Source organism: Procambarus clarkii, chromosome 25 (assembly GCF_040958095.1).
Source record: "Procambarus clarkii isolate CNS0578487 chromosome 25, FALCON_Pclarkii_2.0, whole genome shotgun sequence".
Lineage (NCBI taxonomy): Eukaryota > Metazoa > Arthropoda > Malacostraca > Decapoda > Cambaridae > Procambarus > Procambarus clarkii.
The window spans coordinates 19611450-19639330 of NC_091174.1; the positions used below are offsets into that span (position 1 = coordinate 19611450).

The 27881-nt window shown below is 42.9% G+C and overlaps 1 protein-coding gene across 1 annotated transcript in view; it reads left to right on the plus strand.

Moving 5' to 3' along the window:
- The window catches only part of LOC138368648 (uncharacterized), an 85028-nt gene that overhangs the window by 27400 nt on the left and 29747 nt on the right, over positions 1 to 27881 (plus strand). Inside the window, exons 2-3 of the mRNA XM_069331351.1 lie at positions 17066 to 17147; positions 17676 to 17819. Coding sequence (XP_069187452.1) covers positions 17716 to 17819 — 104 coding nt within the window. The 5' untranslated portion in view covers positions 17066 to 17147; positions 17676 to 17715. The remainder of the gene's footprint in view (positions 1 to 17065; positions 17148 to 17675; positions 17820 to 27881) is intronic.

The following is a 27881-nucleotide window of genomic DNA, read 5'->3' on the forward strand; positions in this document are numbered from 1 at the left end:
ACTATATACAACTGAAAACTCACACCCCAGAAGTGACTCGAACCCATACTCCCACAACTGGTATGTACAGGGACGCCTTAATCCGCTTGACCATCACGACCGGACTAAGGAAGTGATAGCCGAGGCTATATGAACCACTTCCCCGCCGGCACTCGGATGGTAATCTTGGGCATAGCATTTTATCAAATCACCTCATTCTTTGGGGCACACGTGAGGAACACAAATGCAAACAAGCCTGAATGGTCCCCAGGACTATATACAACTGAAAACTCACACCCCAGAAGTGACTCGAACCCATACTCCCACAACTGGTATGTACAGGGACGCCTTAATCCGCTTGACCATCACGACCGGACTAAGGAAGTGATAGCCGAGGCTATATGAACCACTTCCCCGCCGGCACTCGGATGGTAATCTTGGGCATAGCATTTTATCAAATCACCTCATTCTTTGGGGCACACGTGAGGAACACAAATGCAAACAAGCCTGAATGGTCCCCAGGACTATATACAACTGAAAACTCACACCCCAGAAGTGACTCGAACCCATACTCCCACAACTGGTATGTACAGGGACGCCTTAATCCGCTTGACCATCACGACCGGACTAAGGAAGTGATAGCCGAGGCTATATGAACCACTTCCCCGCCGGCACTCGGATGGTAATCTTGGGCATAGCATTTTATCAAATCACCTCATTCTTTGGGGCACACGTGAGGAACACAAATGCAAACAAGCCTGAATGGTCCCCAGGACTATATACAACTGAAAACTCACACCCCAGAAGTGACTCGAACCCATACTCCCACAACTGGTATGTACAGGGACGCCTTAATCCGCTTGACCATCACGACCGGACTAAGGAAGTGATAGCCGAGGCTATATGAACCACTTCCCCGCCGGCACTCGGATGGTAATCTTGGGCATAGCATTTTATCAAATCACCTCATTCTTTGGGGCACACGTGAGGAACACAAATGCAAACAAGCCTGAATGGTCCCCAGGACTATATACAACTGAAAACTCACACCCCAGAAGTGACTCGAACCCATACTCCCACAACTGGTATGTACAGGGACGCCTTAATCCGCTTGACCATCACGACCGGACTAAGGAAGTGATAGCCGAGGCTATATGAACCACTTCCCCGCCGGCACTCGGATGGTAATCTTGGGCATTTGCATTTGCAAAATGCAAATGCACAAGATTACCATTCCGAGTGCCGGCGGGGAAGTGGTTCATATAGCCTCGGCTATCACTTCCTTAGTCCGGTCGTGATGGTCAAGCGGATTAAGGCGTCCCTGTACATACCAGTTGTGGGAGTATGGGTTCGAGTCACTTCTGGGGTGTGAGTTTTCAGTTGTATATAGTCCTGGGGACCATTCAGGCTTGTTTGCATTTGTGTTCCTCACGTGTGCCCCAAAGAATGAGGTGATTTGATAAAATGCTATGCCCAAGATTACCATCCGAGTGCCGGCGGGGAAGTGGTTCATATAGCCTCGGCTATCACTTCCTTAGTCCGGTCGTGATGGTCAAGCGGATTAAGGCGTCCCTGTACATACCAGTTGTGGGAGTATGGGTTCGAGTCACTTCTGGGGTGTGAGTTTTCAGTTGTATATAGTCCTGGGGACCATTCAGGCTTGTTTGCATATATGTATATATATATATATATATATATATATATATATATATATATATATATATATATATATATATATATATATATATGTCGTACCTAGTAGCCAGAACTCACTTCTCAGCCTACTATGCAAGGCCCGATTTGCCTAATAAGCCAAGTTTTCATGAATTAATTGTTTTTCGGCAACCTAACCTACCTAACCTAACCTAACCTAACTTTTTCAGCTACCTAACCTAACCTAACCTATAAAGATAGGTTAGGTTAGGTAGGGTTGGTTAGGTTCGGTCATATATCTACATTAATTTTAACTCCAATAAAAAAAAATTGACCTCATACATAATTAAAAGGGAAGATTTATCATTTCATAAGAAAAAAATTAGAGAAAATATATTAATTCATGAAAACTTGGCTTATTAGGCAAATCGGGCCTTGCATAGTAGGCTGAGAAGTGCGTTCTGGCTACTAGGTACGACATATATATATATATATATATATATATATATATATATATATATATATATATATATATATATATATATATATATACATATATATATTATAAATATTATATTATATATATATATATATATTATATATAAATATATATATATATATATATATATATATATATATATATATATATATATATATATATATATATATATATATATATATATATATACATATATATAACTGAAAACTCACACCCCATAAGTGACTCGAACCCATACTGCCAAGAGCAACACAAGTGGTATGTACAGGATACCTAAATCCACTCGACCATCACGACCGGACAAAAAGAGGTGATAGCCGAAACTATTTGAACCACCCCTCCACCGGCACTCAGATGGTAATCTTGGGCATAGTATTTTATCAAATCACCTCATTCTTTGGGGCACACATGAGGAACACAAATGCGAACAAGCCTGAATGGTCCCCAGGACTATATGCAACTGAAAACTCACACCCCAGAAGTGACTCGAACCCATACTGCCTGGAGCAATGCAACTGGTATGTACAGGACACCTTAATCCCCTCAACCATCACGACAGGACAAAAAGAGGTGATAGTTGAAACTTTTTGAACCACCCCTCCGCTGGCACTCGGATGGTAATCTTGGGCATAGTATTTTATCAAATCACCTCATTCTTTGGGGCACACGTGAAGAACACAAATGCGAACAAGCCTGAATGGTCCCCAGGACCATATGCAACTGAAAACTCACACCCCTGAAGTAAGTCGAACCCATACTGCCAGGATATTGTGGTTGGGTGTTGTTGGCGTCGATCCTTCTTTATGGACAACCCACCCCATACTCGGTAGAGTGCTCATACTTTACTAGGAGATCACCCTGGGCGCTTCTGGCTCTAGGAGAAGGGCTCAACGTCACATGCTTGGGGGATGCAGCTCCAATACTTAGCCTCGTTGTCATGTGCACACACCCACTCGAGCCGCTGTGACTCCCCACTCTCTCGTTATGTGGTATGATCTCCTCAATCCCCTTTGACTTATTAGTATTCCGTTCTACCCTGTCCACAGCTGTGGTTCTTGGTTCTTTCTCTCTCTCTCATTCTTTCCTACTTCCTGGAAAGTCTCACTAGGACAAGGGCAAACACCAGCAAATTTGAATACATTTACTGGACAAAGCACATACACAATACATACACACATACAATAATAACAATAATGAAACCTACACTCTATACTATTTCAGTCAGGTTGCACTTCAACACCATCAGAACTCTATCATCCTCTTATGAAGTGGTATCCTGTCTCCTGATTCACCACCTAATACTACCAACCTCTTCAAGTAGGTCAAGTCTTATAACACAATGTTGCACTATCAGTACAACCCGTTCTCGCAAATTCGTAAAGTCAATATTGACTTATTAACTACGTGCATAAGTGATATACTAAACATAATAGATACCCCTAAAAAGATTCATAGAAAACACCGACCTTACCTAACCTTGTTAGTATCTTAAGATAAGCATCTTATTGCTTCGTAATTACAATTATTACTTAACCTATACCTATTATAGGTTAGGTAATAATTGTAATTACGAAGCAATAAGATGCTTATCTTAAGATACTAACAAGGTTAGGTAAGGTCGGTGTTTTCTATGAATCTTTTTAAGGGTATCTATTATGTTAAGTATGTCACCTATGCACATATTTAATAAGTCAATATTGACTTATTAAATTTGCGAGAACGGGTTGATCAGTAAGAGAATATATATCTATAAACATGTGCAAGGAAAATCAGGGTATGGCTGCAATAACATAAATATTAGTATAACTGTTCCTTGATATACAACAATGATCAATCGATCACCCTATCAGTCCTAGAACACATATGTATGTCTCTGCAGGTAATCCAGCCTACGACTGTAGCTCTATACTTCAGTATAAGTACTCCTTGGCACAAAAATGGCAAACAATCACTTACCTTTCACTGCGTCTTGCACGCTAATGACAACCAAAAACTCTACCAATTCCCTACAAGTAATCAACTAGAACTTCCCTTCCTCATCTGGAAGTTCACTACCCTGATATCTTCAGGTTCTTCCGGGTTTATCTACCAGGATCCTTCGCAGCTCTTCCAGGCTGCTACACCATGAAGTCTTCCTTGAGCAACTATGGTGCTTCACCACTTCTACCAGGGTCCTCCACAGCTCTCCTGGCTGCTACACCATGAAGTCTTCCTTGATCAACAATGGTGCTTCACCACTGGTATCACAGAAGCATGTGAAACTTCATTCCACTACTCGTCTTCTCAAAGCTTGAAGTTCTCTTCCTCACTGTATGGCTGCTCTCCCACAGAGCTCAGTGCTTTCCACTACCTTGGAGTCTCATCAACTACTCCCTCTGTGCTGGTTTCGAAGTTCTCAGCAACTCATTCCCAAAGACAAACCTGCAACCCATTGACACGCCAATAAACATGTTTCCTTATAAACACATAGACAAAATAATCCACACATGTTTGCATCCAACATCTATCTGCTCTCTACATGCTGTGAGAGTGGACTCCCCCGTTTGGGCTGGTCCATGCTCCGCCCGGCCAGGCGGCCCTCGAGGCAGCTACCCCTCAGGAGCTGGGCTCCCTCATTCATCTGCCAGAGCTCAGAGGAGACGGACGTCGCTCTGTCCTCCAGGACGCTCCTTCATCTCCACTCTCTTATTTTAGGCCTTCTGCCTTACCAAAACATGTCTAACTTATCAATAAACATTCGCTACTGTCGCTGGGCACACGACCAACTACAATTAATCACTATAAACTGGCTTAAAATCGTGCTTACCACAGATTGAATAGTCGAGGGCGCTCTCCCTACGAAGGAGTCTGATCAGGACGCTCCCACGGCCCACGATAATGTCTCTGGGTGGCTTAACAAACTCTCCTTGCCGTCCAGGACTTGAGACCTCACGTTCCAAGCTCGATTCCACAGCTGGAACGTCTGCACACTTCCTTTCTCTTGAAGGTATATCCAACAGGGGATCCTCTCCAACGGGAGCTCAAATGGAGCGCAGCTTCCCCCTCATGATGCCTGGTACTCCAGTGGGGTCAGAGCCCTCCAGAAGTGAGCCTCACACTCCTCCAGCAAATTATCCACATCTCATAACCAGTCATTTCCTTATATCCTGATTCACTGCCCATATCTTAAATTGTTTATCAAATCCAACCAATTATTTTACGTATGAATCTTCATGTCTGTATATCTCCAACCTCCTAGTCTGGTCAGGCCTGATAGAATAATTCTCAAAGGGGAGACTCGTTTTTTCGGCTACCTGGGATCACAACACTCCCTCCCCCCTTGTTTTTGAGAATTATTCTAGTGGCTAGGCTCGAGATAACGCATCAGCTACTACATTGTCTCGCCCCTTTATGTGCGTTATCACCAGGTCATACTCTTGGAGCAATAAAAACCATCTGGTCAACCTCTGGTTCGGATGCTTCATTTTCCTCAGGAAAACTAAGGGATTATGGTCTGTATACACCGTCACTGGGTGTCCTCCCCCACTCACATACACTTCAAAATGTTTCAATGCCTGTCGGAAAATCCGACACCATTTAATAATCATACAGATAATAGCTGTATTGTATAAACAAGTTACCCATAGAAAACGTAACTTGTAGTGGAATTACCGTCTAAAGAAAACGGGATATCATCACCACATACTATTATAATTCACCAGCTATTCTGCTGGGAATTATTCTTAAATACATTAGTCTTTGGACTTCACCATCATAAAACATCTTATATAAATTAACTTAATTATCAATATTAAAGTAGAGTAAATGTGACCCTTCTATCACTTTCTGAAATGTGGACAAAGTAGGCCAGGCGTCAGGGAGGAAGGAGGGAGCCATTGTTGTGTCACCTCCGAGACGTGTGGAGCAAATTTAGCTCCTATCATATCTGGACAATGTCGGCCAGTAACGTCAATAGTATGGAGTGTTAAACAGCCATTGTTTATATTGAGACCAGAGGCTCACACGGGAGCAAATTCGGCTCCTGTTAATTTTACTTGGACATAGTGTTATGGAAACCAAAGGTACCATCTCCAACACGATGTCTACAATTCAAGTTAAGTGTTCTTTCCGAAACCCATGTATCTTTCATTTTGGCCATTAATGTCATTATATAGGGTGACCCGGTTAGAGCACGTGGAAGCCTCAAACTAAAGGTAATTAAGCCAGGTCTTCATGTTCCATGTACAGTTTTCTCTGAAATACTTGTCATATATAGGATTCTGGCTTCAGAGCTAGCGCACTTTTGACAGGTCAAGACGAGGAAGGAAGATTTTGTGCACCAGTTACTGGGTGATATGGAAGCTACCTCAAAGAGGATAATTTGGTGTCTACACCCTAGTTATACCTGGTGGACTAACCTGCTGTACTATAAGATAAGGAACCTCTTCAATGTTTAATAATGTATGTAGTTAATAATGTAGTTTGATTGGCTGCATATATATAAACTAATAAACCCCCCCTAATGTGTAGAGGATCGATTTGTGAGATTAAGAGATTATTGCAGAAATACAGTCCACTTATCATTATACAAATTGCTATCGAAGTATATAAATTAACGTAAATATAAATTCATATAAATTAAATAAATATAAATCTCACAGGTCGGTTCCCACATTAATTGGTCATCTTCGAACCGGATGACGGATTATTTGATCCTTTGAACCCACATTTGGTCATCTTAGTACCGGATGAACCAGTTAACCAGTGGATTCATTAAATATACTAGTGCAGTGTGATTTAAACAAAGCCAGTCAAGACGGCAGCGTAGCCTCGAGGGAGCTCAGGAGCCTCCCTCAGCCCAGTTCAGCTTCGTCAGCGGTTTCATGCACACCCACAGAAATTTGGTGGTGTGTTATTTCGTGAAATGACAGCGCTAATATAGAAGCCAGCCAAATTAGTGACTGTGTCTTCGCGATATTGTTCACGGATTTCGTGGTGTTACATTTCGCGAGAGATTATCTACGAATTTTGTGGAGTTTATTTCGCGAGGTCAATAATAATATTTAATACTTCTAGATAATATTAGAAGTTTCATAGAGGCTAATTAAGAGGCTATTATCAATAATTGTGTATATTATTTCTCCAAAATAGAGAATTATTTAATATAAATTGCACTAGTGATCACAGTATAATATTTACTAATTGCCAACCCACAACAGGGTAGGATACTGACTAGTTGAACTATTATCGTTCATCCTAGTCCCATTATTACCATAGTCAGTTGTACTATATTGATCAACCTAACACCATTAATGAATGGTCCAGACCCTATTTTGGGTGTAATTTTTATCAACTCGAGTTGAGTTGTGTATATATAATAATTTACTTATGACCATTACACCTTTGAGTGATTAATTAGTGTCTCTTCCATCCTAGGGTGATATAGAGGAGCTAACCTAAAGGTACTTCCAGTGACACTGGTTTATCACTCAAATCATTAGTGTGTATGATTGTATATATATATAATGTGTATTAATTTTAAGTGCTAACCTCTAGTAGAGGTAGGATTATTGCCTAGTGAGTGCAGAATTTACCCTAGGCTACCATTAGAGCTTGTTCAGTATTATGAGCAGCCCAAGTACAAGCCCCACAAGGCTTCACCAACTAGCCAGTATGGATAATGCAGGGAGAATGAAAAGAACCCTTGCAGGTCTTAAAGGCCACTTAACAAGACAGATCAAGAAATGTGAAGATTTGTCACAACAATCTCAAGTTGATTATGCTGACCTGGAAAGCTATTATCAAGCAGCTGCAGGTAAATTTGAGCAAATCAAATGTCAAATAGCAACATATGTGGCTGAACTTGCCAACACTAATTTATCAGAAACAGAAATAGACGACATTATGGTTGATCTTGCGAATTATGAAGATCACACTCAGGCCACGTTACAGCCTTACGTTAAATTAATTGCCCAGAACAAGGCAACAGCAACAACAACAACAGTTGCATCTAATACGAGTCAAGCAGAAGCTCGACTCCCTCCAATTAATTTACCCACTTTCTCAGGAAAAGATGAGGAAGATTGGGACGAATTTTGGAACAAATTCGTTGACCTTGTAGACTCAAAACAATCTTTACCAAAGAGTAGTAAATTCTCTTATTTGCAAGGCCAATTATCAGGTGAGGCTAAAACAGTAGTATCCCATCTGAGATTAACTAATGACGGCTATGATCTGGCAGTAAAACTCCTCAAGGATAATTATGCTGATCCAGAAGTAAGAACATCACATTTAGTTCATGAGCTGTTGCATTTACCCCCACCGGAGGCTTCAGCTGATTCACTCCAAGTCTTCAAGCTGGAGGTAGAATCATTGATCAATGCCCTCAGCCTGACAGCAGATACAAACGGGGCTGAGTGGGTCTTGAAAATAATTGTCCAGGAGAAAATACCTAGGGACATATTGAGACAAATGAGTGCTCATTACAATAAAAGCATCTTATCCATGAATGAAATATCTGAAGGTTTAAAGTCAGTAGTTCATCAATTACGAACACATGACAAATTAAAACCACCAAGTAAACCCTCAGAAACCAATAATAGTAAACCACAGAGTACCAAAGGTACTCCAAATCAATCTAGACAATATAATTCAACACCAAAGTGGAACAGTGGCAGTGTGGGCGTATATGCAGTGGGACCCTCCAAGCCTATAGTTACTGTGTCACCCAAGAACATGACACCAAAGGGTACAGGAAGCTATGGAACATGTTTGTTCTGCAATGAGAAACATTCAATGTACCACTGCTCTAATTTTCCTGATAGTGACGCCCGTGTTGAGCGACTCAAAGATTTGCAACATTGCACGAGGTGCCTCAGGAAACATAACATCAAGGATTGTGATACCCAATTACACACCTGTAATAGGTGTAACAAAGGTCAGCACCATGCAGCATTGTGCAGAGACACCAAAACAACGTCTCCAAACCCCAAGGTGGAAGATAGCATTCCCACCACAGTACAGTACTGCAAGGTGCAACAAACAAACAGTGTCCAATCGGCAAAGTCTAAAGGTAATACGACTTTGCCTACTGCCCAAATTACCATCCTGAATAAGAGGGCCAAGGTCCATACCCGTGGGTTGTTTGACCAAGGATCCCAGAGAACATATATCACTAAAAAGCTGGCAGATGAATTACAATTAAGGCCTGTAGCCCAGATGTCATTCAACATCTCAGGGTTTGTAACAGATGCAGGACCTCAAGTCTACCAGGTGGTACAACCATCAGTACGTTTAGGCAGGTACGTCTGTCGATTACAAGCCATTGTGGTGGACAAAATACCAGTAGACCTACAAGTTCAAGGTCTGAGAGCAACAGCCAAATTCCTGAGAAATAGAGGAATAAAATTGGCAGATAATATTAAGTCTGATCACCTCACCGACTTCGGTCTCCTTGTAGGGACAGACTATTGTCATCGATTCATCGGTAGCCCTACTAAATATCAGGGTATAACCATGTTAAACTCTGCAGGAGGTAAATTACTCTCAGGCCCAGTATCAAGCCTGAGGAGACCTATGCCTGCAGATAAACAATACCAGTAGAAATCTAAATTTGTCAGCTGATTATATTTCTCCAGTAGCATTATACTAAGGAGATTACAGCTGACTATACCAACAGAGGTTGATGTTAGTATCATCATTTAAAGCTGAAGATGAGTTCATGAGGCCTCAGTGGCAAATCAGTAAACAGTAGCCTAAAACAGCTACAAGTCACTGCGACCAATGTCACTGAACCCACTGCAGTCTCAGAACCATACTTTACTTTAATGATGAGCTATTCAATCTTCTGAATCAATTAACTAAATTAAACCCTAATAAATCTGATGACTGATTTGATACATTTATTATTTAATCAAGATGTATTCCATGGGCCTCAGTGTTTATATATCAGTGACCAGTTACCTGAAGAAACTTCAAGTTATATCTAATGTCACTGATCTCACTGCAGTCCCTGAATCATACTTGACTGTAGTACTTGATCACATCCAGTCTTCTGGGTTAAATAATATGTAATAAGGCTTGAATATTAGCCTTTCAAGAGTTGACAGGGAAATGAAATCGCATTAGACTTCTAACCCCTACAACTCTAGTACGGGACATCCGTCCTGTACGAACAGACACACAAATGTGTGATTACTAACTACTAACATCAAATTAATCTAATAATTCGAAGGAGGAGTATCGGTGTTCGTCTGTTCTAATTAGGACTTCGACCCGTGAGCAGCCCCCTGGGGAATTATGTCGGAAAATCCGACACCATTTAATAATCATACAGATAATAGCTGTATTGTATAAACAAGTTACCCATAGAAAACGTAACTTGTAGTGGAATTACCGTCTAAAGAAAACGGGATATCATCACCACATACTATTATAATTCACCAGCTATTCTGCTGGGAATTATTCTTAAATACATTAGTCTTTGGACTTTACCATCATAAAACATCTTATATAAATTAACTTAATTATCAATATTAAAGTAGAGTAAATGTGACCCTTCTATCACTTTCTGAAATGTGGACAAAGTATGCCAGGCGTCAGGGAGGAAGGAGGGAGCCATTGTTGTGTCACCTCCGAGACGTGTGGAGCAAATTTAGCTCCTATCATATCTGGACAATGTCGGCCAGTAACGTCAATAGTATGGAGTGTTAAACAGCCATTGTTTATATTGAGACCAGAGGCTCACACGGGAGCAAATTCGGCTCCTGTTAATTTTACTTGGACGTAGTGTTATGGAAACCAAAGGTACCATCTCCAACACGATGTCTACAATTCAAGTTAAGTGTTCTTTCCGAAACCCATGTATCTTTCATTTATGGCCATTAATGTCATTATATAGGGTGACCCGGTTAGAGCACGTGGAAGCCTCAAACTAAAGGTAATTAAGCCAGGTCTTCATGTTCCATGTACAGTTTTCTCTGAAATACTTGTCATATATAGGATTCTGGCTTCAGAGCTAGCGCACTTTTGACAGGTCAAGACGAGGAAGGAAGATTTTGTGCACCAGTTACTGGGTGATATGGAAGCTACCTCAAAGAGGATAATTTGGTGTCTACACCCTAGTTATACCTGGTGGACTAACCTGCTGTACTATAAGATAAGGAACCTCTTCAATGTTTAATAATGTATGTAGTTAATAATGTAGTTTGATTGGCTGCATATATATAAACTAATAAACCCCCCCTAATGTGTAGAGGATCGATTTGTGAGATTATGAGATTATTGCAGAAATACAGTCCACTTATCATTATACAAATTGCTATCGAAGTATATAAATTAACGTAAATATAAATTCATATAAATTAAATAAATATAAAGCTCACAGGTCGGTTCCCACAATGCCATCACCAAGGCCAAAGTCTCTTTCTCGACCATACTGTACGACCTCTGGTGCTTAACGAACTTCTTCGAGAAGAAGGACACAGGTTGATAAATTCCATCACTCTGCTGCATCAATACAGCTCCAGCCCCTATATCACTGGCATCTACAAATAACGTAAACGGCGCTCCAAAATCTGGCGACACTAGTACAGGCGCCTCGGTCAACAGTCTTTTGATCTTTTCAAACGCTTCTTGTGCTGTTCCATTCCACTCCCACGTCTTGCTGTTTGATAGCAAACTCGTCATAGGAGCGGCTATGGCGGAGAAATTTCCACAGAACTTCCGGTAACGTCCAATCATACCGAGGTATCTCAACAATTCTTTCTTACTCCTGGGCACCGGGAAGTTGTCAATGGCCTCCACCTTTGTTCTTACCGGAGCAACCTCGCCTTGCCCTACTATATATCCAAGGTACTCCAGGCGGGCTCTGCCGAACTCGCTTTTTGCTAAGTTGATCGTCATGTTGGCCTTCTCCAATCGATCGAACAAATCTAAAAGTTGATCCACGTGATCCTTCCAGGAATCAGCAAACACTACAATATCATCGATGTACACTGCACATCCAGTCGCGCCTTGTAATACCTGATTCATTACTCGTTGGAAACAACTACCACTAGTCTTCATTCTGAACGGCACCACTTTATATTGGTACAAGCCGTCAGGTGTTACGAATGCTGAGAACCTCTTGGCCTCCTCGGACAGGGGAATCTGGTAGTATCCCTTCAACAAGTCTATTTTTGAGACATACCGTGCACTCCCAATCCGATCTATTCAATCATCTATGCGTGGTATCGGGAACGAGTCAGCGACTATGACTGCATTCACTTTCCTGTAATCGGTGCATAACCGGTATGTGCCATCACTCCTCTTCACGAGGAGGCACGGCAAACTCCAGTCACAGTCGCTAACCTCTGCCAAGTCGTTATCTAGCAGATACTGTACTTCTGCTCTCATCGCCGCTGCTTTCTCCGGGTTAACTCTGTAAGGGTGCTGCTTGATTGGGTCAGCACTCCCTACATTTACTTCGTGCACTGTTCCACGGTGTCTTCTGGGCACGTCCGTGAATAACGATTTATTCCTCCATAGGATCTCCATTAGTTCCTGGCGTTGGTCATCCTCCAAATGACCCAGACGCTCATCTATCTTGGCCATGCTTTCTTCATTCGACGCCTTCACTCCATCAGTACATTCTATTTATTGTTTCCACCCTCCGTTTCCTCGTCTTCTTCTCTTCACGTCCAGAGTCAGACATTTATCTGCTCTCTACAAACTGAGAGAGCGGACTCCCCCGTTTGGGCTGGTCCATGCTCCGCCTTGCCAGGTAGGCGGCTCCTCACTCTGGGAGGGTCCTCCGCCATCCGCCACCAGTCAGTTGGCTTAAGGTGGTCAACGGGAGAGGATGTGCTGCTCGTCCCTCAAGCTGTCTCTCTCATCTCCTTCCTCTTATTTAGGCTTCCTGCCATACCAAAACATGTCTAACTTAGCAATATACATTCGCTACTGTCGCTGGGCACACGACCAACTACAAGTAATCACTATAAACTGGCTTAAAATCGTGCTTACCACAGTTTGTCTAGTCGAGGGCGTTCTCCCTCTGACAGAGTCTGATCAGGGCGCTCCCACGGCCCACGATAATGTCTCTGGGCGGCTTAACAGACTCTCCTTGCCGTCCAGGACTTGAGACCTCACGTTTCAAGTTCGATTCCACAGCTGGAACGTCTGCACACTTCCTTTCTCTTGAAGGTATATCCAACAGGGGATCCTCTCCAATGGGAGCACAAATGGAGCACAGCTTCTCCTCAAGATGTCTGGTACTCAAGTGGGGTCAGAGCCCTCCAGAAGTGAGCCTCACACCCCTCCTGCAAATTATCCACATCTCATAACCAGCAATTTCCTTATATCCTGATTCACTGCCCATATCTTAAATTGTTTATCAAATCCAACCAATTATTTTACGTATGAATCTTCATGTCTGTATATTTCCTAGTCAGGTCAGGCCTGATAGAATTATTCTCAAAGGGAAGACTCGTTTTTTCCACTACCTGGGAATCATAGCACAGGAGCAACGCAACTGGTATGTACAGGACACCTTAATCCACTTGACCATCACAACCGGACAAAAATAGGTGATAGCCGAAGCTATTTGAACCACCCCTCCGCCGGCACTCGGATGGTAATCTTGGGCATAGTATTTTACCAAATCACCTTATTCTTTGGGGCACACGTGAGGAACACAAATACGAACAAGCCTTAATGGTCCCCAGGACTATATGCAACTGAAAACTCACACCCCAAAAGTGACTCGAACCCATACTGCCAGGAGCAACGCCACTGGTATGTCCAGGACACCTTAATCCACTCGACCATCACAACCGGACAAAAAAAGGTGATAGCCGAAGCTATTTAAACCACCCCTTCGCCGGCACTTGGATGGTAATCTTTGCATATAATTTTATCAAATCACCTCATTCTTTAGGGTACACGTGTCGAACACAAATGCGAACAAGCCTGAATGGTCCCCAGGACTATATGCAACTGAAAACTCACACCCCAGAGGTGACTCGAACCCATACTGCCAGGAGCAACGCAACTGGTATGCACAGGTCACCTTAATCCACTCGACCATCACGACCGGACAAAAAGAGGTGATAGCCGAAGCTATTTGAACCACCCCTTCACTGGCACTCGGATGGTAATCTTAGGCATAGAGTTTTATCAAATCACCTCATTCTTTGGGGCACACGTGAGGAACACAAATGCGAACAAGCCTGAATGGTCCCCAGGACTGAAGGCAACTGAAAACTCACACCCCAGAAGTGACTCGAACCCATACTGCCAGAAGCAATGCAACTGGTATGTACAGGACACCTTAATCCACTCGACCATCACGACCGGACAAAAAGAGGTGATAGCCGAGGCTATTTGAACCATCCCTCCACCGGCACTCGGATGGTAATCTTGAGCATAGTATTTTATCAAATCACTTCATTCTTTGGGGCACACGTGAGGAACACAAATGCGAACAAGCCTGAATGGTCCCCAGGACTATATGCAACTGAAAACTAACACCCGAGAAGTTCCTTTTAACAATATATTTCAGGACTCTTTCCTCCGTTTTATGAGCTGTGGAAAAGAAGTTCCTGTAAAATAGGTTAATAGGGGGTACAGGTGTTGTGTTAAAAGATATTGTTAATAGGAACGTTATCCCTTGAGACAAAAATCAGAAGATACAATTGACGATTTACTATAAAACCAAAAAAACTGCCAATCTACTCATGAGAAACTCTTCAGACACAAAGCAGAACGCTCTAAAAGAGACCAACGTCGTCTATGTCTTCAAATGCCCACTTGGGGACTGTAAGCGTCAAAGAACTCAGTATATAGCACAACAACAACATCTCTTACCAGGCGATTAACGATGCATAAGCAACAGGGCTCCATTAAGGAACTTTTAATCTCTTCCCACAACCAGACCATCACCAGGGAAGTCTTAACAAACAATACAGAAATCATCGATAGGTACAGCGTATGCAGGCGGCTTGACATCTACGAGGCACTACACATCAAGAAGTCAACACCAGCAATCAACAGCCAATTAATGCACATCTATATTCTACCCACTTCAAGACTCCGCACCAATGTAGAAGCATCAAGATATATGGGCCATTAGGCCCTTTGCAGTTACTTCCATTCTTCCCTTTAATTTACCCAATTTATACCCATTACACCGTGTTCTGTCTTGTGTTGAAAGTTTGCTCCATCTTGTGTTGATAGTTTTGTTCACCTCATCCAAAACTGTTGTAACATATCACCTCATCCAAATGCGGGTATAAAAGATGAAAGCTGCTTAAATGATAGTATAGTAGAACTCTGTTTAGTGTTTGCAGGTTATAGTTGTGTGTGTGTAAACTAAAGTCTTTGAAAATGTAATAAGTTATTACGAAATGCGTTCAAGTGTCGCGTCAGACTAGATATGAAAAATGAATTTTGGAGAATGGATTTTTCAATTACCATCAACAGTGAAAAGAAACATAAGATATATTGAGAAAATTCGTGTTAGAATTATTAATCTTACTTTTTCGGTCATATTTAATAACATATGTTCATAAGAGGGACTGCTACCAAAATATACTAATATATATGCGAACAAGCCTGAATGGTCCCCAAGACTATATGCAACTGAAAACTCACACCCCAGAAGTGACTCGAACCCATACTGCCAGGTGCAATGCAACTGGTATGTACAGCCGCCTTAATCCACTTGACCATCACGACCGGACATAAGGAGGTGATAGCCGAAGCTATTTGAAGCACCTCCCCGCCGGCACCCGGATGGTAATCTTGGGCATAGCATTGTATCAAACCACCTCATTCTTTGGGGCACACGTGAGGAACACAAATGCGAACAATATATATATATATATATATATATTGTTCTACATAGACATGTTCTACAAGACATGTTCTTGACATGTTCATAGACATGTTCTACAAGACATATATATATATATATATATATGTCGTACCTAGTAGCCAGAATGTACTTCTCGGCCTACTATGCAAGGCCGGATTTGCCTAATAAGCCAAATTTTCCTGAATTAATATATTTTTTCTAATTTTTTTTCTTATGAAATGATAAAGCTACCCATTTCATTATGTATGAGGTCATTTTTTTTATTGGAGTTAAAATTAACGTAGATATATGACCGAACCTAACCAACCCTACCTAACCTAACCTTACCTATCTTAATAGGTTAGGTTAGGTTAGGTGGCAGAAAAAGTTAGGTTAGGTTAGGTTAGGTAGGTTAGGTAGTCGAAAAACATTTAATTCATGAAACCTTGGCTTATTAGGCAAATCAGACCTTGCATAGTAGGCCGAGTACGACGTTTTGGCTACTAGGTACAACATATATACCCTATATTCAAAAGAAATAGAAAGTATTATTTTTTTGAGAAATCATGTTCTTAATCATCAGAAAATTTAGGAGGATGTTAAAAGGGAGACAATAAATAAACACGGTAGCTTAATAAATGAAGTAAATAATAGGTTTATTATAGGAGTCATCAAGCCAAAATACTATGGAAGAGTTCACTGTTTTTATTCAAGTATCTCGGTAATCGAGGTGTCATATTGTCTGCATTTTAAGCGAATTAAATTTTAGCTAAATAAACTGAGCAAATAAGATATTAAATACTGATGCAAAAAAGTTTTTGAATTTGCTGAAGACTGCACATCACAAAGTAAATTAGGGAAACTAATATGTTACGCTTAAATTTCACTAAAAGAAGACACTTATAAATAACTTCAAAATGCTAATGGAAAAAAAGATATAGTACAAATTAGGCACGACATAAACCTTATTATAAAGGATGACGACAGAACCTGATGCACGTACAGTTAGGAAGTTTGGGGCAGAATACGTATCTCTCTAAACCTATTTTTCACTATATTCACATACTAATCAAAGAACACACTCATAACCTTTGTAATTTTCATTCATTCCTATTCCACAGCTGTGGTCCGGTGCCTGTGTTGTGGCGTGTGGAGTTCTTCACCATCTCGCAGCTACTGTGTGTTTCCTGCCATAATTAAACTGTAAATAAACCCATTCACATCAACAGTATAATAAATATAATTCACGACGTGTTAATTTACACCTTTTTTCTAATGCTCCGGTGTCTGATTATGCTATATATGTTAGAGGAACTGGACACATTGAGTGAAAATGTGACCAACTATATTCTATACTGCCAGTATAATAGAGTGGGCAGCTGTGCAACAGTAAGACATTTTGAAGTGTTAAAGGAGCAGACAGGTTATTTGTATTACTGTGTGGTGATGTTGCAACCAACAGGTTGACGGAGATTTAATGCATGGTTGTACTGCAGACGGTGTGTTACCGTAGGGTGTTACTGCAGGAGCCAGCAGGATGAGTTAATATGAGAAGGTATTGCTGGATAAGTTACCGCAGGATGTTAATGTGATTGTGGGGTTGCTGGAACGGGCAAATGGAGTGGTAGTGTATTGAAGCATCTCAATAGCAGGTAAATGGTGAATGATAATTCCTAGTCGTGTTGAAAGAGATTGCAGACTGAGGGGTGCTAATTTGTGATTTTGTTGCAGAAGCGAGAGTACGAAGCAGAAAACACACTCACACTCTGACATGGACCAGTTGAGGCAGTCCAGGGTATGGAAGCACATCCCCATCAAGCTGAAACGCTTCTTGTTCGTCATTTTTTGCTTCTTCTTGTTCTTCATCCCCATAAGGTGCGTCCTCTCTCTCTCCCAAGGTATGATATTTACTACCCAGGATTTACAGTGTCAGTTAATATATATATATATATATATATATATATATATATATATATATATATATATATATATAAAATAGGGAAGGGAGTACCACCTCTGGCTGGAAGAAGGGGGACCCATAGCCTCGGAGGAAACCACACATAACGCATTGGAGGGAATGTAGGTCCCCTCCAATACAGTTTCTGTGTGCTTTTCTCCTACCACCCCCTTCCCCCTTTTTTTTTTTATTCCTTTATTGTGTATTTAAAGGTTACAAAACATACAAGACAAATGCCTAAAGGTTATGGATCTCTTGAAGCTCCTCCGCTTCTGGACAGGAACCGAGGACGCAGCAAGCATTTCCCCTCTGGATCGCCACACTGAGACGCTGAAATAAAAAACTGGAAGCCCTTGGGTCTCTGGTGACTATATATATATATATATATATATATATATATATATATATATATATATATATATATATATATATATATATATATACATATATATATATATATATATATGCACAGACTACCCTGTTCCAGTAGCTGAAGTTTATAACTTTTTAGACACTCAACCCACCAGGGGACTCGAACACTGGCCAACAAGGGGGCACTGCCACCTTGTTGGCCAGTGTTTGAGTCCGCTGGTGGGTTGAGTGTCTAAAAAGTTATATATATATATATATATATATATATATATATATATATATATATATATATATATATATATATATATTATGTTACGGTGCCCTCTCCTATTTCTTTCGTTTGCCGGCTTAAAGAGTCATATCAGCTCTCCCTACTGATTCTCTGAGGTTCAGGGAGTCTAATGATATATGTGGCGACCAGACCGGCTGCCAGTTAAGGGAAGGAAGTTATATTATAAGTTGTAAATAAAGGAAAATTGGCGCCCTGTTTTAAAATAAAACAGTATCCCCTACGGCAGATATGACCTTTTGGAAGGGACATTAGTCGATCGCGGATTGGCCGACGTAGGTCGCGGGCGACAAATCAGGGCCCGCCATGACGTCACCGAGTGCCCCGGGCGGCGCCAACGTCAGAGTTGTTCTGACCTTGGAAGCGACAGGACGCGCCTCGGTATGCTCTCAAGGATTGGAGGCTCTGCAAGCCTTGTTCAGTGGATTGAGCTGGCCATCGCAGCCCATCATAGTTATTGGAGACCCTGCGCTTCTGGGAAGCAAAAGAGGAACCAAGTTCAGTGAGCAGAGAAGTGCCAAACTTGGAAAATAGTCGGCGACGACGCTGGGCGGCGCCGCTGGCTGGACGTTGAGGTCTGGAAGGTGGGCGGGCAGGCCTAGCTGTGACTGGGGTCACATCCACTGAGAATCTTGGAAGGACGACACCGTGCCTAGGACAAGGAGCAACGCCTTGTGGGAGAAGCGAGTGTGGGGAAAATAGTGATTAGCTCAGCGCCCATCGATGAACCAGGATTGGGGCAGCTGAATCTCAGGGATTGGAACGGCGACGACGCGAAGGCTCCACGACACCTGAGGACCTGTGGAACGTCCTGGATCGTCAAGGATCGACCCAAGGAAGCGTGGGAACCTCACACCATCGAGGGACAGGCGTCGTGAGCCAGGAATGTAAGGTAGATCATTTTCCCTCCCATTACCCCTTGTATGAGTAGGCTAGTTAGGCCACAATATTTACTTGTGTATGTGGCAGCAAGACTTGATTACTTTAATAGTAGAATAGGCTGCAAGGCAGCTTGAGTCCAGGACTGTCAGAGAGGACAGTGTGTATGGATGGCAGGACAGTGAAGAAGAGGTGCCGACGTGGTGAAGAGGCCCTCCTGTGAGAGTGTGAGACTCCTGTCTTCCTGCCCAGTTGAAGGAGTGTTGGATGGTCGTGGAAGAAGAGGCTGACGATCTCCAGACTCATTATCCATATTCCATATTCATGTATTACTTGTGATTGTGTGTGTGTGTTCATGTAATTTGCGTCAGTAAATCCACACATTTTATTACTGTGTTTGAGTGTGCCTCCATTTATGATACTTCTCTATGAGCATACATTTCTGGCTACAAACAATATATAATACACCCACTGAACTGCGTTGCTGGGGCGCAGATATAATAACCCAGCTGGCGACCTTGCTAAGAGGAAGATAGAGAAGACAGGCAGGAAAGGAGTTCCTGCAACCTTTTTTGTCTGGCAGGCAAGACTCAGGGAGGTCATGGTTATAGGTAAGCCTGAGTCTTCCTTCACTCCCCCACGGGTCTAGGCCGGAACTGTTAACAGCAGTTCCCCGTGTTTGAAGGGCTTCCAGGGTGAATCAGTGGCACCCCTTTGTGGTGGAAGCAAAGACCTGCGGAGGTGGGCATTGTTGGTCCTCTCTTGTGTGACCAAGGAGACTCCGGTGAATCCAGGGAGTCGGAGGGGCTGAGTATTTGGGCCTTTGAGCCCCTAGCAGCCGAGTGTTAGCAGAGCCCCGGACCACCCACCCCCACGTGACAAGAGAACTGGCGACCTTGCCAGGATTCGAACCCCAGTAGCCAAGAACTGGGAACTTCGCCAGGAAGCGTGGATCAAGCTACAGTGTGGACCAAATTTCAAGACAAGTGTTGCCAGGGTACTAATACAGTGTGGCCAGTGAATTCGGTGGTACTGTTACTCAACCAGCTAAGGGACTGAAACGGTGAAATTAGTGCCTACTAACTTGTCCGTGCTGTCGTGTGTGCTTGATGATATAGAGATGGAGGAAGACAAAGTAAAGAAATTTATTGACACAAGGGACGAGAGAATTTTGGAAGAGTGTACCAAGGCCCAGCTCCAACAAGTGGCAAACCACTTTGGGATCAGGTTGAGGACGACTAAGGTAGCGGAGCGAAGGATAGAGATCATGGCACAGCTCACAGCTCGAGAGGAAGCGACGGGAGAGGAGCCATCTCAAGAGGAGCCGTTCCGAGGAGAGCCGTCGCAAGGTGAACCGTCCCGACTAGGGCCTCCCCAAGCGCCTACCAGTGTGGAGAGAATTCACAGTGAACATGGGAGCAGTGGAAGGTCCAGCTGTAGTAAGAGGAGCCTGCAACTGGAAATAATGAAGATGCAACTGGAAGCCCAGCTGCGACGAGAGGAGAGAGAAGCGCAAATGCAGCGAGAGGAGCGAGAAGCTCGGCTGCAGCGAGAAGAAGGAGAGAGACAACTGCGACTGGAGGAGATAAAGGCAAAGAATGAAGTCGAATTGCGTCGCGTTGAACGTGGTCTGCCCTCACTACTTGCACGGCGAGATGACCCCAAGGTAAGGGAACGTGACTTACCTACGTTCGAACCACAAGAAGCTGAGGCGTTCTTCGAACACTTTGAACAGATAGCAACTCTGAAGGAGTGGCCGGAAGATGATTGGGCTGCTCTGGTCCAGGGCAGGTTGACTGGTGAGGCCCGGGAAGCCTATAACATGCTGGACCTAGAGGAGTGTACTAGTTATGACGCGATTAAGAATGCGGTTCTCCACTCATTCCGGCTGACTCCGGAGATGTACCGGAAGCGGTTCAGAGAGTGTACAAGAGCGTCGGGAAAGACTTACGCCGAGACCGCCAGGGATATGGAACGGAAATTCCTACGATGGTTGAAGGCGGAGGAAGCGGAGTCGGTGGATGATATCAAACGACTGATAGTGATGGAGAAGTTCATGTCGGTGCTCCATCCTGAGTTGCGAGTAAGGGTGAGAGAAGCAGGTATTAAGGACCTGAAGGCTGCAGCGGACCGAGCCGACATGCTGGAGGAGGCACTACATATCAGGAGGGAGGGGCTGCCCAGACACTCGCCTTACCCCAGGTCGGGAGGGAACTTTAGGAGTTCAGGAGGAGCGAGGACGGGTGGGGACTCTCCCAAGAGTAGTGTGCCCGATGAAGTAACGAGGCTCAAGAGCTCAAGAGACGCGGGGAGGAAGCCCCAAGCTGTGAGCAGTGGACATAACTCGGGAGCAAGTGCTGCAGTCCCGGATACGACGACAAGGAGTCCAAGGAGGACCCAGGGGACGTCTGCAAGTGGTGCCGCCAGAGTGACTAGCGAGTGGCCGCCCAGGGGAGGTGGCCGATGCTACAACTGTGGTGTGAGAGGACATTATGCCCGCGAGTGTGAGGAGCACCAAAGGAATGTAGGATTAATGTTGGAAGAGGAGAGAGTGTTTGTTCACACCCCATATTATAGTGGACCCAACGTGAATGGTTGGGAAATGAAGTTGGGTGAACTTCCCTTCGTTTTCGAGGCCAACGTGAAGTTTGGAAAGTCAGACCCAGTGGAGGTTGCCGTGCTTCGAGATACGGGTGCTGACATAAGTATGGTGACCAGGAGTATTCTCCCCAAGGAATTTAATGATTCACCTGTGGGAGTGGTGAGGATACGCAGTGTGGGGGAGGAATACAGGTTGCCACTTCACGAAGTACAGCTGATTGCCGACTGCGGAGTCGAGAAAGCTATAGTAGCTGTAGCCCCTAAGTTACCCCTAGAGCATGTACAGATGGTGCTGGGTAATGACCTCGGAGGAGGCAGGATACAACCCGATTGGGCCAGGAGTGCCTATGTTGCAAGCAGCGGTACAACCCTGCCGGGTGAGGTATCGGTCGTTCCAGATGGTAGTGAGGAAGCCGACTTCGCCAGGGAAAACGTCGCCAGAGACGACGACAACGAGGGCGAGAGTGCAGAGAGGTCGTCGGAGGTTGTGGAAAACCCCGACGGGGACCTCCGACTAAGCCTGATGATGCGTGTGGAGGAGTGGCGAGGAGCAGCTGTACAAACGCCTGGGGCGGTGAAGAGGCTGCAGACCGCACTCCCTCCATACAGAAACGTGAATAAAGTAAGCTCAGTGGATGAGCGAACGGCAGTGAGGGGCAGAGTGGAGGAGCCACGACGCAAGGCACCCTATGCCGGCCAGATGAATAGTGGTAGGTGCAAGATGAACCACCGTGGTGAGGTGAGCCACAGGGAGGTGGATGAGCCCAACCACGAACCGAAGAAGACGTCTGCAGGGAAGAGAATCTCATGGAGGAGTGAAGATGTTCGTCGGGAACGAAGGAGCGAGTGTTATAGGAAAGGCAATACGAAGAAAGCAGGGAATAGGTACACCCAGGGTAGGCGCCAGCCTAACCAGAGGGGCATTGGGCCATCGCAAAAGCCTAGTGTGGAAGAGAGGAAGCTGCTGGATGGAGTACAGGTTACAAGTGCCACTGTGAGGAGACAATGCACCTATGGGAGAAGAGGAACCGAGAAGAGAGAAGATTGGCGAAGAGGAGATCATGAGAGGAAACATGGAGTACCTGTAGGACGCAGTGGAAGTGCAAGACTATCTCGGAGTGCACGACGCGGTGGACGCGCTGCGTGCACTGAATCTTACAGTGGTAACGAGCCGTTGGAGTACACTCGTAGACACGGAGAGAGGATTTCTTGTAGGTGTTCAGGGAACACCCATCACACCCGGTTCTATGCGAGGTGGAGGTACAATGAGGCAAGTGACTGGCAAGGTGGTATGAGCCACGTCACCAACTGGAGGAGTGACACTTCAGGAACGGAGGGAGCAAGAGTATAGATTGCCCTCTTGAGTGCTGCTCTTCCGATATGACTCTTATTTTAAGGGGAGGGGTATGTTACGGTGCCCTCTCCTATTTCTTTCGTTTGCCGGCTTAAAGAGTCATATCAGCTCTCCCTACTGATTCTCTGAGGTTCAGGGAGTCTAATGATATATGTGGCGACCAGACCGGCTGCCAGTTAAGGGAAGGAAGTTATATTATAAGTTGTAAATAAAGGAAAATTGGCGCCCTGTTATAAAATAAAACAGTATCCCCTACGGCAGATATGACCTTTTGGAAGGGACATTAGTCGATCGCGGATTGGCCGACGTAGGTCGCGGGCGACAAATCAGGGCCCGCCATGACGTCACCGAGTGCCCCGGGCGGCGCCAACGTCATAGTTGTTCTGACCTTGGAAGCGACAGGACGCGCCTCGGTATGCTCTCAAGGATTGGAGGCTCTGCAAGCCTTGTTCAGTGGATTGAGCTGGCCATCGCAGCCCATCATAGTTATTGGAGACCCTGCGCTTCTGGGAAGCAAAAGAGGAACCAAGTTCAGTGAGCAGAGAAGTGCCAAACTTGGAAAATAGTCGGCGACGACGCTGGGCGGCGCCGCTGGCTGGACGTTGAGGTCTGGAAGGTGGGCGGGCAGGCCTAGCTGTGACTGGGGTCACATCCACTGAGAATCTTGGAAGGACGACACCGTGCCTAGGACAAGGAGCAACGCCTTGTGGGAGAGGCGAGTGTGGGGAAAATAGTGATTAGCTCAGCGCCCATCGATGAACCAGGATTGGGGCAGCTGAATCTCAGGGATTGGAACGGCGACGACGCGAAGGCTCCACGACACCTGAGGACCTGTGGAACGTCCTGGATCGTCAAGGATCGACCCAAGGAAGCGTGGGAACCTCACACCATCCAGGGACAGGCGTCGTGAGCCAGGAATGTAAGGTAGATCATTTTCCCTCCCATTACCCCTTGTATGAGTAGGCTAGTTAGGCCACAATATTTACTTGTGTATGTGGCAGCAAGACTTGATTACTTTAATAGTAGAATAGGCTGCAAGGCAGCTTGAGTCCAGGACTGTCAGAGAGGACAGTGTGTATGGATGGCAGGACAGTGAAGAAGAGGTGCCGACGTGGTGAAGAGGCCCTCCTGTGAGAGTGTGAGACTCCTGTCTTCCTGCCCAGTTGAAGGAGTGTTGGATGGTCGTGGAAGAAGAGGCTGACGATCTCCAGACTCATTATCCATATTCCATATTCATGTATTACTTGTGATTGTGTGTGTGTGTTCATGTAATTTGCGTCAGTAAATCCACACATTTTATTACTGTGTTTAAGTGTGCCTCCATTTATGATACTTCTCTATGAGCATACATTTCTGGCTACAAACAATATATAATACACCCACTGAACTGCGTTGCTGGGGCGCAGATATAATAACCCAGCTGGCGACCTTGCTAAGAGGAAGATAGAGAAGACAGGCGGGAAAGGAGTTCCTGCAACCTTTTTTGTCTGGCAGGCAAGACTCAGGGAGGTCATGGTCTGAGTCTTCCTTCACTCCCCCACGGGTCTAGGCCGGAACTGTTAACAGCAGTTTCCCCGTGTTTGACTGAAGGGCTTCCAGGGTGAATCAGTGGCACCCCTTTGTGGTGGAAGCAAAGACCTGCGGAGGTGGGCATTGTTGGTCCTCTCTTGTGTGACCAAGGAGACTCCGGTGAATCCAGGGAGTCGGAGGGGCTAAGTATTTGGGCCTTTGAGCCCCTAGCAGCCGAGTGTTAGCAGAGCCCCGGACCACCCACCCCCACGTGACAATATAAATATAAATATATATATATATATATATATATATATATATATATATATATATATATATGTATATATATATATATATATATATATATATATATATATATATATATATATATATATATATATATATACATATATATATATAATAAGCCAAGCTTTCCTGAATTAATATATTTTCTCTAATTTTTTTCTTATGAAATGATAAAGCTACTCATTTCATTATGTATGAGGTCAATTTTTTTTTATTGGAGGTAAAATTAACTTAGATATATGACCGAACCTAACCAACCCTACCAAACCTAACCTAACCTATCTTTATAGGTTAGGTTCGGTTAGGTAGCCGAAAAAGTTAGGTTAGGTTAGGTTAGGTAGGTTAGGTAGTCGAAAAAACATTATTTCATGAAAACTTGGCTTATTAGGCAAATCGGGCCTTGCATAGTAGGCGGAGAAGTGCGTTCTGGCTACTAGGTACGACATATATATATTTATATATATTAAATATATATATATATTTATATATATATATATGTCGTACCTAGTAGCCAGAACTCACTTCTCAGCCTACTATGCGAGGCCCGATTTGCCTAATAAGCCAAGTTTTACTGAATTAACATATTTTCTCTAATTTTTTTCTTATGAAATGATAAAGCTACCCATTTCATTATGTATGAGGTCAATTTTTTTTTATTGGAGTTAAAATTAACGTAGATATATGACCGAAGCTAACCAACCCTACCTAACCTAACCTAACCTATCTTTATAGGTTAGGTTAGGTTAGGTAGCCGAAAACGTTAGGTTAGGTTAGGTTAGGTAGGTTAGGTTGTCGAAAAAACATTAATTCATGAAAACTAGGCTTATCAGGCAAATCGGGCCATGCATAGTAGGCTGAGAAGTGAGTTCTGGCTACTAGGTACGACATATATATATATATATATATATATATATATATATATATATATATATAGTTATAGTTATAGTTATATTTATATATATTATATATATATATATATATATATATATATATATATATATGTCGTACCTAGTAGCCAGAACGCACTTCTCTGCCTACTATTCAAGGCCCGATTTGCCTAATAAGCCAAGTTTTCATGAATTAATTGGTTTTCGACTACCTAACCTACCTAACCTAACCTAACCTAACTTTTTCGGCCCCCTAACCTAACCTAACCTATAAAGATAGGTTAGGTTAGGTTAGGTAGGGTTGGTTAGGTTCGGTCATATATCTACGTTAATTTTAACTCCAATTAAAAAAAATTGACCTCATACATAATGAAATGGGTAGCTTTATCATTTCATCAGAAAAAAATTAGAGAAAATATATTAATTCAGGAAAACTTGGCTTATTAGGCAATTCGGGCCTTGAATAGTAGGCTGAGAAGTGCGTTCTGGCTACTAGGTACGACATATATATATATATATATGTCATATGTCGTACATATATATATATATATATGTCGTACCTAGTAGCCAGAACGCAATTCTCAGCCTACTATGCAAGTCCCGATTTGCCTAATAAGCCAAGTTTTCATGAATTAATAAATTTTCTCTAATTTTTTTCTTATGAAATGATAAAGCTACCCATTTCATTATGTATGAGGTCAATTTTTTTTTATTAGAGTTAAAATTAACATAGATATATGACCGAACCTAACCAACCCTACCTAACCTAACCTAACCTATCTTTATAAGTTAGGTTGGGTTAGGTAGCGGAAAAAGTTAGGTTAGGTTAGGTTAGGTAGGTTAGGTAGTCGAAAAAACATTAATTCATGAAAACTTGGCTTATTAGGCAAATCGGGCCTTGCATAGTAGGCCAAGAAGTGAGTTCTGGCTATTAGGTACGACATATATATATATATATATATATATATATATATATATATATATATATATATATATATATATATAATATATATAAATATAACTATAACTATAACTATATATATATATATATATATATATATATATATATATATATATATATATATATATTTATATAATATATATAAATATATATATGTCGTACCTAGTAGCCAGAACGCACTTCTCAGCCTACTATGCAAGGCCCGATTTGCCTAATAAGCCAAGTTTTCATGAAATAATGTTTTTTCGACTACCTAACCTACCTAACCTAACCTAACCTAACTTTTTCGGCTACCTAACCGAACCTAACCTATAAAGATAGGTTAGGTTAGGTTTGGTAGGGTTGGTTAGGTTCGGTCATATATCTAAGTTAATTTTACCTCCAATAAAAAAAATTGACCTCATACATAATGAAATGAGTAGCTTTATCATTTCATAAGAAAAAAATTAGAGAAAATATATTAATTCAGGAAAGCTTGGCTTATTAGGCAAAACGGGCCTTGCATAGTAGGCTGAGAAGTGCATCCTGGCTACTAGGTACGACATATATATATATATATATATATATATATATATATATATATATATATATATATATATATATATATATATATATATATATATATATATAACTTTTTAGACACTCAACCCACCAGGGGACTCGAACACTGGCCAAGAAGGTGGCAGTTGCACGCTGTATCCACTACACCATACTTCAAACCCATAAGAGAGGTAGGCATTCTGGGGTATTTAACCAACCAGAACTCCAATCCTCTCCCAGGCAATGAGATAGTGTGGGACCCCCGGTGCTCTTTCATCGAGC